At 44.0% G+C, this 15,496-nt stretch overlaps 1 protein-coding gene across 1 annotated transcript in view; it reads right to left on the bottom strand.

Moving 5' to 3' along the window:
• The window catches only part of LOC111961045 (cortactin-binding protein 2-like), a 112,215-nt gene extending 101,032 nt beyond the window's left edge, over nucleotides 1–11,183 (bottom strand). Inside the window, 1 exon segment of the mRNA XM_070443221.1 lies at nucleotides 10,698–11,183. Within this exon segment, the coding sequence (XP_070299322.1) occupies nucleotides 10,698–10,778 (81 nt within the window). The 5' untranslated portion in view covers nucleotides 10,779–11,183.
• Nucleotides 11,184–15,496: the final 4,313 nt, after the last annotated feature.

Here is a 15,496-nt window from a genome sequence, read left to right as displayed (position 1 = left end):
CACACATTTTTCTCCAGACAACATTATAATCTCTTCTTTGAAAATACTCATAAATATACATTTTTGTAATCAAATCCAAGGGAAATGACAAAGGTTTTGCAAAGAAGGACATGAAACTTCAGAGCACCAACTTACTGCAAACTGCATCAAACAGCAACAAAACAGTAGAGTTAGAAATGTGCATGATGACTAACAACACTCCTCAGATTGGTCTCCATTAAGGTTTGTTATAATGAAGCTGAATGTCTGGCTGTACATTGAGGCCATTAAGGTCGAAACTACATTTATTCACTATCATTAAAAGCTGATTTGGCCATTTGGACCCGCAAGGCGACAACGGACGGGACGAATTGGAAGGAGGATAGTGGTAATTGTGAGTGACCCAGACCCATTTGGACCCGCAGGACAACGGACGGACGAATTGGGAAGGAGGATAGTGGTAATTGGGAAGGAGCATAGTGGTAATTGGGAAGGAGGATAGTGGAATTGTGAAGGAGGATAGTGGTAATTGGGAAGGAGGATAGTGGTAATTGGAAAGGGAGGATAGTGTGAATTGGGAAGGAGGATAGTGGTAATTGTGAAGGGAGGATAGTGCTAATTGGGAAGGAGGATATGGTAATTGAAAGAGAGAGATAGTGCGTAATTTGGGAAGGAGGATAGTGGTAATTGGGAAGGAGGATAGTGGTAATTGTGAGTGACCAGACCACTTCCTGCTTTTGCGTCATCAATCAATGAAAAGCTTTTCCAACCTCTCTGAGAAATGGATGGCTATACATTCCTGGGTTTACCAGTAGAGTGTTTGGCGAGGAGAGAGAACATTGGAACGGTGGCTGCTCCTGGTTAGTCTACATTCCATGTGTCACGCCCTGACTTTAGTTATATTTGTTTTCGTTTTCTTTATTATTTGGTTAGGTCAGGGTGTGACAAGGGTGGTTTGTTTAGTTTTTGTCTTGTCTAGGGGTTTTTGTCTTGTCTACGTTTCGTTTGGAGGTTTATTGTTTTGTTGGCGACATCGTTAATAAAGAAGTATGTACGCTCACAACGCTGCACTTTGGTCCATTCTTCCTTCCATTCTTCCAGACGATCATGACAGAACTACCCACCAAAAGAGGACCAAGCAGCGTGGTTACCGGGAGAGTTGGGCATGGGAGGAAATCCTGGACGGCAAGGGACCCTGGGTACAGACGGGAGAATATCGCCGTCCTAAAGAGGAGCTGGAGGCAGCTAAGGCGGAGCGGCGACGCTACGAGGAGGCGTGCACGAGAGGCAGCCCCAGAATCTTTTTTGGGGGAGGCACACGGGGAGATTGGCGGAGTCAGGTCATAGACCTGAGCCAACTCCTTGTGTTTGCCGTGGGGAGAGAGTGACTGGGCAGGCACCGTGTTATGCGGTGACGCGCACGGTGTCCCCAGTGCGCACTCATAGCCCGGTGCGCTACATCGCAGCTCCTCGCATCGGCCGGGCTAGAGTGGGCATCGAGCCAGGAGGGATGGTGCCGGCTCAGCGCATCTGGCCTCCAGTGCGTCTCCTCGGCCCGGGTTATCCTGCGCCAGCCCTACGCACGGTGTCACCGGTTCGCCAACACAGCCCAGTGCGGCCTGTTCCAACTCCCCGRACTTGCCGGGCTACAGGYGGGATCCAGCCAGGACGAGTTGTGCTAGCTCTGCGCTCGAGGCCGCCGGTGCGCCTCCACGGCCCAGTGCATCCAGTGCCTCGGCTAAGGAAGAGGCCTCCTGCATGTCTCCCCAGCCTGGTGAGTCCTGTGCCTGTCCTAAGCCCTAACCCTCCTGCKTGTCTCCCCAGCCTGGTGAGTCCTGTGCCTGCTCCCAGAGCCAGGCCTCCTGTGTGTCTCTCCACTCCAGTGGTGATCCATGGCACGAAGCCTCCAGTGATGATCCATGGCACGAAGCCTCCAGCGATGATCCATGGCACGAAGCCTCCAGTGATGATCCAATGGCAAGAAGCCTCCAGTGATGATCCATGGCATGGCACGAAGCCTCCAGTGAGGATCCCATGGCACGAATCCTCCGTGATGATCCATGGCACGAAGCCTCCAGCGATGATCCATGGCACGAAGCCTCCAGTGATGATCCATGGCAAGAAGCCTCCAGTGATGATCCATGGCAAGAAGCCTCCAGGGGTGAGACATGGCACGAAGCCTCCAATGGGGGTCTCCAGTCCGGAGCCTCCAGCAACGGCCTCCAGCCCGGAGCCTCCAGAGACGGCCTCCAGAGTCGCCCTCCAGCCCGGAGCCTCCAGAGTCGCCCTCCAGTCCGGAGCCTCCAGAGTCGCTCCCCAGTCCGGGGTCGGCGGCGCCACCTAAGTGGGCACCACCTAAGTGGGCCAAGCCAGAGGTGGAGCGGGGTCTACGTCCCTCACCAGAGCCGCCACCAAGGGGGAAATGCCCACCCAGACCCTCCCATACGGTATAGGTTTAGGTTTGCGGCCGGGAGTCCGCACCTTTGGGGGGGGGGGAACTGTCACGCCCTGACTTTAGTTATATTTGTTTTCTTTATTTTTTGGTTAGGTCAGGGTGTGACATGGGTGGTTTGTTTAGTTTTGTCTTGTCTAGGGTTTTTTGTTTATCTATGGGGATTTTGTATTGTCTAGGGGAATGTAGGTTTATGGTGGCCTGAATTGGTTCCCAATCAGAGACAGCTGTTTATCGTTGTCTCTGATTGGGGATCCTATTTAGGTTGCCATTTTTCCATTTTGGTTTTGTGGGTAGTTGTCCATGTTTAGTTGCCTGTGAGCACTACGTTGGCGTCACGTTTCGTTTGGAGGTTTATTGTTTTGTTGGCGACATCGTAAGTAAGCGACATAAAGAAGTATGTACGCTTACAACGCTGCGCCTTGGTCCACTCTTCCTTCAACAGACGATCGTGACACCATGATAGAGACGACAGTATCAAACTGACTGACAGATGACAGACTGACGACTCGTTGTTCTGATTGAATAAGACTAACTWGTCTGTCATCCTCCTTGCACAACTTAAGATGATATTGGGAGCTTAACTAAATTCATATAGGTGTACAATGAAAATGATGCAACCTCACAGGCTGAGAGATGCACTGAGATGCACTCAGCTGAGCTTTTGTTTTTGCACAGCTATTTGTTCAATGAAACAATAAACGGAAATAAAATCTGGAGAGGGAGGGAGAGACAAACTCCTAGCCTCTAGTCACAAGCGTTCTATTTTATCTCTGCTAAGGTAGATGCGTTTGTACCTGTTCAATATGGTGACATTCAATCACCCTGCCACAGATACGTGATTGTCTATCATAATTCTGAATCCCTGCCATGTTCATCATCGATCCAGCAGCCTCCTTCATAAAGATCCATTAAATCACAGACAGAATATATAACCTATGAAACCAGCCTGGTCTTTCAGCAGGCWGCTGGAGTTCAAAGTGTTCCTAAATACTAGGCGTTCAAATACTGTGTCTGGATGACAAGACATCGTAAGACTCTAATGGCTTGAGATACCGGTATGTCAACTTTTGTGTAAATTATAGGCCAAAAATTGATACAGGTTTTATTTAGTCTAATATAGATCTGTAAAATAATTTTAGTCGTGCAAGCAAGTAAACCAGTAAGATTGAAGCCCTTAGAAAGTATGGCAATCTATTTCCTTCAGAACAGCCCCAACCAAGCCAGGATGGGGTTAAAAGTGAAGAATCCAGCGATTGATTCACTCTGTTTCAAGCTTTCAAATGAATTCCCAACCCCTACGCACCATTCTCCCCCTGCTGTGCTGCTGCCAGTGAGCCATTTGGAGAATTGYAAGTCTTCGAAGGCTTGCATGACACTATCCCAACCAAAGCCTGTACGGGCTTCTGTCATGTGGGCCTCCGGTCTTCGTCAATGTACTCGGGTGGCATTTCTCCCTCCTGCATTTCTGCACAGTGAGCAGGTGAGGGAAGCTAAGGCTAATTTGTTCCAAGAGCCGTGAGTTAAGTTCCAAATGGTAGCCTATTCCCTATATAGTGCACTACTTTTGACCAGAGCCCTAGTAGTTCACTACATAAGGAATAGGGGGTCATTTGGGAAGCAGACGTGGTGTGCTGTGCTGCCTGCAAAGGGCAGGAGCCTGGCTAGTATTCAGCTAACTCCTCACTGTACTGGAGTTAATCAGGACTATGTCACTTCCCATTGGGACACACTGAAGAGGACAAGACTGAAGACCAGCTTCAAGCTTTAAGGCCTCAAGTGTTTTTGTTACATTGGAAAATGTTACTGCATATGCTTAGAAACTAGGGCTGTGACGATACCAGTATCGCTGACCAGTGTGGCCCTACCACCACCATTCATCAACCTCTGACCCCTCTCTAAACCAAGTGAACCGGTCCTCAAGGGCCCTTCAGAAAAGAAACTCCCTGACCGAGGGCCAACAAAAGAGGGTGCTGCAGGCAGGACTCTATAATGCCACTAAATATTTTGCTGTGCCACCAGGAGTTGTACTTTGGGAGCACAATGAGCATAGAAAAAATTATTACAGATAATAATTGTTGTAATGATAAGGCTTCGCTGTACCATTGTTTCCYAGTCCCTAGAGAAAAAGGAGAGTGCATATTCGTTAGCATCATGGTTGCACCATTACTACAGAGAAAACGGCTTGCTTCTAGCCCAAACAGGTCAAAAGATCTGACCCATATTACTGGAGAGGACGGATGGTTGGTTGATGTGCTGTCCTCGAGGCACCTGTTCAGCTGAACGCTGAGTGTAAACTAGCCTGCGGGCCGTTAAAGCAAGGGAAGGAGTGCAGTGTGCACTGATCGCGCTCAGTAGAGCTGGGCTGGCGGGCTGGCTGGCTTGGCTGACACGGTACTCTGAGCTATGCCAGCTGAATCACTGAAATTAAGACCAATTTAGAAACGTCTCCGGTGTACATACCCCCTCCCCCTCTCCTTCTCGCACTCTGCTCTATCTCTGGCCTCCTTCCTTACATCTCTCTCTTGCTTTCTTTCTGCCCCCTTCCATTACTTTCTTACTTTCTCTTGCTTTTCTTGCCTTCTGAGTCATTTCATGTCATTTCAGCAAGCCATGACACCCACCATCTCAGATTGTTCTGAAATCGTTCCTGTAGTTGGAAACAGTTAAGATTGGCATTCCTGAAACATCATTTTGTTGAAATTTAAGCTAATTAATTACACCCAAATTGGCCATTTTAATTTATAGGATTCAGATCCTATTCAATAAATATATTACCCAACATCAGATTTGTACCAAACATCTTCCTACCAATGAGTAAGACATTTTTTGTCAAAAACCACCAACGGACCCTCCACACCCCACACCAATCCCACCCCAGCAACCAATATACAGTATCAGCTCTCTATGTTTGACAAGTATAGTATAAAGCTGTGGCTTGGAGTATTGCTTCTTCATACTATGTAATATATTCCCTGTGAATCTGGTGATGTTTTTTTCGCCCTGTTCAGAGAAATTTGTCATTGAAGTTGCTTGCATTATTTACCATAAAGAAGTGTGGAAGTACCCGATTTTGACCACTGGATGCCTCTGTTCCTGCTATACCGCCACACTCTATTATCCATTTTAGTGTGCTACTTTGGGTAGAAAACCAATAGATTTAGCTCATGATGAAAATAAACTGTGCAGTCATCCTCACAAGTCAAGTTAGTCCTCCATGAAAGCAATTAAGTTTATCCGTCTCTTAGCAACCTAATACTTCAACCCAACTCCCCTTGAATAGTCCAACAAGTGGCAGCTCTCTGAGAGGGCTATCACTTTGACTTTTCCTACAAGCCCAAAACTTTGATGGAGAAATGGGCTAGGGACTACCCTAACAAAACAATACATTGCATGGCAGTATTGTGTTTTTCAACAAAAATAAATATCATGAATCAGCTCTATATACAGTATATATTATGATATTTACCATTAAACCCAACCCAATACCATTACCATTGTAAAACACTATACAGTGTGTGTTGGGACTTTTACTATTGAAGACAATAACATGGAAACCATTATAACTGCAGTAGCCCAATGGTTTGCTTGTTCACCAAAATCAAAAGTAACAGTCAGTATCTGGTGTGGCCACCAGCTGCATTAAGTACTGCCAGTTCTTTCTGTGAGATGTTAGCCCACTCTTCCACCAAGGCACCTAACAAGTTCCCGGACATTTCTGGGCGGGAATGGCCCTAGCCCTCACCCTCTGATCCAACAGGTCCCAGACGTGCTCAATGGGATTGAGATCTGGGCTCTTCGCTGGCCATGGCAGAACCCTAACCCTCTTTAGTGTCCTAAGTTTTCATAACTGTGACCTTAATTGCCTACCGTCTTTAAGCTGTTAGTGTCTTAACGACCGTTCCACTGGTGCATGTTCATTCATTGTTTATGGTTCATTGAACAAGCATGGGAAACAYTGTTTAAASCKTTTACAATGAAGATCTGTGAAGTTATTTGGCTTTTACGAATTATCTTCGAAAAACAGGGTCCTGAAAAAGGGACGTTTCTTTTTTTGCTGAGTTTATGTGAAAATTGCACATTTCTATGTTAGATAGAGGAATATAAGTGTTTCCAATGAAATCATCGGTGTACATCATGTGATTTAAACCAATTATGAGAAGGCAATGCCTACTAATTGCCTACTAATTGTCTACTAATTTGAATTGTGAGGACTTGAATTGTGAGGGCGATCACACAATTTACTTTCATCATGTGCCAAATGTATTGGTTTTCGACCCAAAGTTGCAAAGGAAATGTTGCACTCTTAAGTGGTAATGCCCGAGAAGCCGGTGTTTGGAGGATATATTGGCATGCGTGTTGTTAGGCCCAAGACAAATTCGAGGGCTGGAAAACTGTGTCAATATATCCTCCTAACACCGGCTTCGAGTGCATTATCACTTTTATACAACGGGTTACCAACATATTCAAATAATGATTGACATATTTTCATTAAAAAACGTTATTTGGATTAATTTATTCATACTATTTCATCCTTCCACAAGACATAGTCCCGACCCAAATCTAGGGTTGCTAGAGACGCCAGTCGTTCAGTCTTTTTGTTCTGTATCAATGGACGTGATCCAGTCGTTCGATCTAAATGTTCCATTGCCATGCTGCCTGGCAACGTTCTTATCCCTTGCTTGCTAGATAGCCAACTATGGCTAACTTACAGTCACGTCAAAAAGTGCAGCCAGAATAACAGCAAAGTAGCTTAATTTGCATATGTTTAAGCTGTTTTCTAGTGACATTTATTTGGATACATCCATAACAATGAGCTAATGAGGTGCAATTTTGCCTGGCATAGAAAATGTGCTCACTTGTCAGGACACTGTTGTTCAGAGGAGATAGCCAACAACACAGCTACAGTAACAAAATCACTTCAAACTCAAATCAAATCTTATTAGTCACATGCGCCGATTACAACAGTGAAATGCTTACTTACGAGCCCCCAACCAACAATGAAGTTTGTTAAAATACGGACAAGAATAAGAGATAAAAGTAACAAGTAATTAAAGCGCAGCAGTAAAACAACAATAGCGAGACTATATACAGGGGGGTACAGGTACAGAGTCAATGTGCGGGGGCACCGGTTAGTTGAGGTAGTATGTACACGTAGGTAGAGATATTGAAGTGAGTATGCATAGATGACAACAACAGAGAGTAGCAGCGGTGTAAAGACGGGGGGCAGGGGGCAATGCAAATAGGCTGGGTAGCCATTTGATTAGATGTTCTGGAGTCTTATGGCTTCGGGGTAGAAGCTGTTTAAAAGTGTCTTGGACCAAGACTTGGCGCTCCGGTCCCGCTTCCCGTGCGGTAGCAGAACTGAAAAGCTGGAAAGACTGCAAATTAGCTGCGTTTCGTTTTACCTTCTTTCAATAAATGTTTTTTTGTATATATCCATTCAAATTATGCCAGCTGATTCATGATTTCGACTGGCTGAGAAACGCTGCCTGTCTGTCTCATCCTGACTCCCGACACGTTCATTACTATGGGACAGCAGGAGATTGAATTTGAATATTGAAACAATGTTGTAAATGTCGGAGAGACAGAGGTTTATTCAAAGGTTTATTCAAATCTCCACTGTTGAAAACTAGATGTTAGTCTAAAAGAAATGTGAGATAATGTCAAGATGCTTTTTATAGTGGATATCAAATTTATAAATTGCCTGGCTGGGCTGATGAGACAGTGGATTGCGCAGTCAGATGGAACAGAGTAAATAGGCATTTTAACGTCATAGATTTAGCCGGTGGCAACTGGTGGAATAGACACCGTCTGGAATGCGGTTATAACCAATCAGTATTCAGGATTAGACCCACCCGTTGTATAATATGTAATAAACACAAGAGACCAGCAAAATTGATAAAATGGTGAGATGGGATAGCAGGAACAGCAAATCAAATCAAATCAAATTTTATTTGTCACATGCTTTGTAAACAACAGGTGTAGACTAACAGTGAAATGCTTACTTGCGGGCCCTTCCCAACAATACAGAAAAAAAAGAGAAATAATATAAAAATAATAACACAAGGAATAAATACACAATGAGAAACGATAACTTGGCTATATACACGGGGTACCAGTACAGAGTAGATTTGTGCAGGGGTACAATTACATTACATAGTACAGAGAATCAATACTCCAAACCACATCTTCATACTACTTGTGAAACATAGAACTGATTCTGTATTGCAGCGTGGGCCCCCCCCCCCCCACGCTGCTGCTACTCTCTGTTATTATCTTTGCATAGCCACTTTAATAACTCTACCTACATGTAAATAATTACCTAAATTACCTCGACACCGGTGCCCCCGCACATTGACACATTGACTCTGTACCGGTACCCCCTGTATATAGCCCCGCTATTGTTATTTACTCCTGCTCGTTAATTATTTGTTATTCTTATCTATTACTTTTTTMGGGGCATTTTCTTAAAACTGAATTGTTGGTTAGGGGCTTGTAAGTAAGCATTTCACTGTAAGGTCTACACCTGTTGTATTTGGTGCATGTGACAAATAAAATGTGATTTGATTTGATTGGTGTGGGGTGTCCGTAGGTGGGTTTAATTTTTTTGTCTTACTCATTGGTAGGAAGAAGTTTGGTCCAAATCGGATGTTGGGTACTATATTTATTGAATATTATCTAAATCCTATAAATTAAAATGGCCAATTTTGGTGCAATCAACAACAACAAAAAGTACAACTAACAACACAACCGATTTCAGAACAATCTGAGATGGTAGGTGTGGAAACTCCTCTTTCTTGTGCTTTTTGAGGTGGAACGACCCTTGTTCTTCTACCACCACCCACATCTCTTCTCTTCTCCCCATTTCAACAGCTACCTGCCTGTCTCGCTCCCCCCACCCCAAGGGGATCTTCCAGTCAATATTTTCAATAGCCTTTGAACCTCAAACCCAGAACAGTTATTGTATTTCCTGTGCCCTATAAGAATATGCAAATGCTTTAGAAATGCTCAATTACATATAAACATATATAGAATAGGCTTAGTTCATGGTAAAGTCAAGTGGCTAATTGGAGACTGGCCAGCCCAGTGCCTATTCTGCATGAATTGACTGACTGGTCGATAGACAGCAATGGTCTGACTGAACAGAGCACATGGAACCATCCAAGCATACCACGACCAGGGAAAGGTTCCACGGACCCCTCCCGCGGTGCAAATATTGATTAATTTGCACAGAGGGGTAGCAAGCTGTTGCCCTGGCACATATGTTGTAACCTGCCTGTCTGCGAGACGAGGGGCCAGTGTGAGAAGTCCCAGATAGATGAGTGTAAACAAGTGCAACTCAGCCTGATTAGTCAGGAGACTGCAGACAAACAAACACTTTCACTAAGATTCAACATTTCTAATACTGTTCTATTGGTCACAGGTCAAATCTAAAGTATTAGTAGGCCTACAGAATACGGAAAAGTTTTTTTGACTGCAAATAGCCTATGCTTTATGTTCAGACAAGTGCTGCTGAATATTGGATTGTAGTGGTTTGGTTTGGGGGTCCTCATAGGATAGCCTATATATAGGCCTTCTTTCTTTTCTAACCATAAAGGCAATATTTTRCAAACGCTAATTTGCATGTAGGCTACATCAGATAACAATATATTCACATTAAAGCCACAATGACACAAAGCACAAACCAACCATTAACGTATTTTGTTTCACCTTAGAGCGTTGATGTATAGAGAAGAATTACAGCATTGTGCATTGAACAGCCATCTCAAAAGCAGCGCCCTATCTCGTAGCCTATTCAGAAGACGAGCCAGCGCAAACCTATAGCCTAAATTGTGTTTCAAATGTAAGTAGCCTACACATTGAAACCACAGTTGCAACCACATTGTAACAACTGTATTACAACACCGCAAATCAGTGCTTTATAGCCAACTACGCTTCCCCATATCGGCCGTGCCAACAGACTGAGCTTTTTGAGGTGTGAGAAATATATTAACCCAATTCCTTTGATTTTAATTCTCATAACAGACTTGGATCATATGTATATAGTCTATTTTGGGAAAAAATCTGAGAACCTTTGTTTTGCTGTTCGCTACATTGTCACAAGAATAACATATTGCTGTTGCTTCAAGATGAACACTCAGGTTCATAGAGAAATGCACCGTCTTTCTGTATTCATTAATCCTGTGCCCGGTGCCTTTATTCCAAAACGAATCATGCAAATATAGAAACATATAGACCTGGCTATAATATAAAAAGGTCTTACCGCTTCGACACTTTCAAYCACTGTTGTTGCCAGTGTTTGTATCGGAGGACGCTGTTCCCCGCTCGCTCCCTCCGACGCCATCTTCCTACTGTAGCGGTCTGCTGGAGTGAGGGCAACACACAGAACATAAAATAACGCATTCGGTACCACTTTAACTACTACGCTGCTGAATGCAAATATCGCATACGACTGTAGCCATCAAACTGTAAAAACACGCGAGAGAAAAATGTGTCTCCGCGGATGAGACTAGTCTAGACTAGACCGGACCATGGCATTTCGGGGATCGCAGGTTGGTTAAGGGCAGTAGGCGTGGACCCTAGGCGTATTCCAGATGAGAATGCGTTCTCAATTTGAAAGGAGGTGCGTTGCGCGGTGGCTAAAGAGTGACAKAAATATTTGTGGTGGGGACAAGTGTAGCCAAGGCTGTGTCCTATTTCTGCCTAAACCCACCGTGCCAAGACTTACAACCTAGGCTACCTATTACCCTTCCTATGACTGTGTGGAATCGGTGGATGTGTGAATAACATAACCTGATGAAGGATGGTCTTCATGTTGTGTTGTCATGAATTATATTAACATGCTGACAGTCAGAGTAACAGTTTCGCCTATTGGGATAACGTATGCCTAAGAATGCACCATAGATACAGTAGCCTATATCATTCACTGTTTTGTATAATTATATAATTAAATCAAATATTCCAAGTGCATAATGTCAGCTAAAATATCCAGGATATYCATCTTTTTTTTACAGCTTATATTTTCCTGCAATTTTTACCTCATAGCCTAAACGTTTTTATTAAATATAGGCCCAAAGACCTATAGGCTTGTAATCTAGATCTGCGGCCTGAGATATGCCTTTGGATCGATAGATCATGTATCATTTCTGTCACCATATATTTCAATGCTGTCAATAATGGCTCTCCAGTCTCGACAGATGATCGACCATGGATATGAATGAATTATACTGGGGTTTCCAGATGTACCATTTAGGATTACAGAGTTGATCCCTGCTGCCTGGTTATTTATTGCCTTGATACACTATTTGGGTCAAATAGCATTGCGATGATGTACAGTAGGCCTGCGATAAATACTGACGGGCGCTTGTGTTTGGACTGTTTTATAGCTGGTGCCATTGCTGCTTTGAAATGACAAGCACAGTGGAATACCTTGGTGACGTCACATCCACAGTGTGTCCCATTTCTCTGTTCCACAGACTCTCTTAGCTTCATACTTTATGTCATAGTTTGAATTAAGTATGTATAGTACAGTACTGTGTTGTTTCAATTACCACACCTACAGGTGTAATCAAAGTGGACAGCTGCCAGTCAGTCTGTGCYCTGTTAATTTATGATGTGGCCCAGGCCCTTGGCTCGCAGACATAGCCTATTATTGTCCTGGCTCCTGTCATGCGTCAAATCCAAAACTCATGTCTAAATCAGATGCAGATCGCTGGACATTGCTGGAGATGTCATGCAGAGATCARCTTTTCCATCCATCCCCTTTCTCCATCATGGAGCTGAAGGGAAACGTGTCATTAGTTGGAGATTATGGGGACTGTTTGGATGAACGGGGCTCAGMGCCTTCAGAAAGTATTTACACCCCTTGACTTTTCCACATMTTTGTGTTAAAGCCTGAATTCAAAATGTATTACACTTAGATTTTGTTTTGTCACTGGCCTACACACAATACCCTATCATGTTAAAGTGGAATMATGTTTTTCGAAACGTTTACAAATTAGTTATAATTGAAATCTGAAATGTATTGAAAAAATAAGTATTCAACCCCTTTGTTATGGCAAGTCTAAATAAATTCAAGAGTAKAACTGTGCTTAATAAGTCACATAATAAGTTGCATGGACTCACTCCGTGTGCAATAATAGTGTTTAACATGATTTTTCAATGACTACCTCCTCTCTGTACCCCACACATACAATTATCTATAAGGTCCTTCAGTCAAGCAGTGAATTTCAAACAGAAATTCAACCACAAAGACCAGGGATGTTTTCCAATGCCTCGCAAAGGGCACCTATTGGTAGATGTGGTKAAATTTWAAAAAAGCATTGAATATCCCTTTGAGCATGGTGAAGTTATTAATTACACTTTGGATGGTGTATCAGTACACCCCAGTCATTACAAAGATACAGGCGTCTTTCCTAACTCAGTTGCCGGAGAAGAAGGAGACCGCTCAGGGATTTCACCATGAGGCCAAGGGTGACTTTAAAACAGTTACAYAGTTGAATGGCTGTGATAGGAGAAACCTGAGGATAGATCAACAATATTGTAGTTACTCCACAATACTAACCTACAGTAAATGACAGAGAGAAAATAACCAAGCATTTACAGAATACAAATATTCCAAAACATGCATCCTGTTGGCAACAAGGTACTAAAGTAATACTGCAAAAAATGTGGCAAAGCAATTCCATTTTTGCCCTGAATACAAAATGTTATGTTTCTGGCAAATCCAATACAACACATTACTGAGTACCACGCTCCATATTTTCAAGCACAGTGGTGGCTGCATCCTATTATGGGTATGCTTGTAATCGTTAAGGAATGGGGAGTTTTTCAGGACAAAAAATAAATAAAATGTAGCTAAGCACWGGCAAAATCCTATAGGAAAACCTGATTAAGTATTCTTTCCACCAGACACTGGGATATTAATTCCCCTTTCAGCAGGACAATAACCTAAAACACAAGGCCAAATATACACTGGAGCTGCTTACTACGGAGAAGACCAGTGAACTATTTTGAGTGGCCGATTTACAGTTGTGCGTGTCTGGACTATCATTAAATGTCAAGACTTATTTATCTATCAAATCAGTTCGCTAGGTTGAATTATTACATGATTAAACAAATATTTATGACCATTGTAAAAACCTGACGTGCGAGATAGAAGGAGAGACAAGGAGGGGGGAGCACGATAGACACCCAAAAGGCCACGTTGTGACAGTCCCCCTCTGGGGTTCAAATCTGTGATTACTCTGCAAGTTGCAAACCAACATAAAAATAATGACCACGTGATGTCCTGGTGTGGATCATCGTTGCTCGCTTCAAGAGCTACCAAGGGTCACCACCGAGGGGACTCTGGTGGTTGACCTTGGTAGGCTCTTTGAAAGCGGAGCAGTCCACCACAAGGATAAGCAGTCGATGTTCAGTTTGTGTTCGCCATTGCATTCCCCTCTAGTGGTTTACCTTGGTAGGTTTCCTGGAAGCTGCAAAGTACCACAAGAATGGCCAGTGGAGTGTCCTGGTTTTGTGATCGCCGTTGCGTCCACCCTCTGGTGGTTTACCTTGTAGGCTCTTTGAAAGCAGAGCAGTCCACCACAAAGATTGGCAGTGGATGTCGTTGGTGATGCGCCGTTGCAGTTCCCCTCTGGTGGTCGACCGGTAGGATTTCTACAAGCGGAACAGGCCGCCCACAAGGATGGCAGCAAGATGTCCGGATTTGGATTGCCACGATTCCCGTCGTCTGGTTGTCCCAGACTGGAAAGTTCTGACAGTAACTTAGCAGATGTTAACAACGCACGCACACTCAACGAAATATATAATTGCATTTCTTTCCAAAATGAGCGGCGTTGGCACTAAAGTGATTGGTGTATGGGGACTTTGTTTATGGCTCATCCTGTCCTAAGTGTCAAAGGAACTGAAAGTAAAAGGATGAAAGCACAAAGAACATATACAAAATATAGTTATCAAACAATCATCTAATTGAACGTATCTACATACTTCTTGGCAAATGACCCTATCATGGCATGTCTAATGACAAAGTTGGGCTAAAAATTTGTTTCTCATTTGTTACTGACAGTTACCCGCTGTGTGTAACTTACTGTGTGTAAACTGTGACACCGGCGCTGCTGAGCTACACAAACACAGCTATTTTTTAACCGCTGAAGGGGGCTACTGTTCCTGTTCACTCGGCCTAATTGAAAATGGACTCCGGGCCAAATCTGGTTATCATGTTAGGCTAATTGGCCGTCCAGTGTTCCCAGGGCCAGGGGCTACAATAACTCAAGCTTTTAACAATAAGAAAGTTGTTATGGGATGCATATAATTTTTGTAAAACACTATTTTGATGGAGATATGCATCATAGCGAAATGTGTTGTCGTACACGTGTTATATGCAGTAAACCAAAACTGGTCATTAGCCCCACAGGCTTTAAGCCTTGTGTAAAAATTCCTACCTGTAAAAGAGGCGATTAAAAGAAGTCCTCATGCATGCCCCTCCATATTGACCAAGATCAGTGTTTGTGTTACTAGGTAGTATTTGAGGAGGGTAAATCTGAATCCTAGTATGTTTCTACACACAGTATACGGAGTGTCTTCCCTGGGGGATGTGAGGACAACTCAGGACAGCTCACAGAGAATAGCAATCAAAAAGAGATAGAAGATAGGGAAAGAGGGAGAGAGGGAGAGAGGGAGAGAGAGAGAGAGGTAGAGAGGCCTCTTAACTGAGATTTGTGTGGACTGGGACTGATAGTGATAGATGAGGCAGCTATGGGGAACTGACCTTGGCTAGGCTACATGCCCCTCTTCCTTCTCCCCCCAGCCCTCTTTGGGGACTTGGCTCACAGTGACTCGCTCATTGTCGGGACACACAGTAGGCACAATAGTTTCTGTTGGCGACGGAGGTGGAAGGAGTGGAGGAGGGGTGGGCACTGCGGCAGCAGGGCAACCATCACTAGGACCAGTGTGCTCGTGCGTTGGGGTCATTCGCAGGACAGACCGGCCCAGATAAAATACCTGGTTCGCCCAGATGAATCGCATGTCCTGGCGAGAGCTTCAAGATGGGGAGACACA

Source organism: Salvelinus sp. IW2-2015, linkage group LG4q.1:29 (genome assembly GCF_002910315.2).
Source record: "Salvelinus sp. IW2-2015 linkage group LG4q.1:29, ASM291031v2, whole genome shotgun sequence".
In the NCBI taxonomy this organism is placed as follows: Eukaryota; Metazoa; Chordata; class Actinopteri; order Salmoniformes; family Salmonidae; genus Salvelinus; species Salvelinus sp. IW2-2015.
Note: the sequence above shows the minus strand (reverse complement) of the source record. Positions and strands in the feature narration are given on the sequence as shown.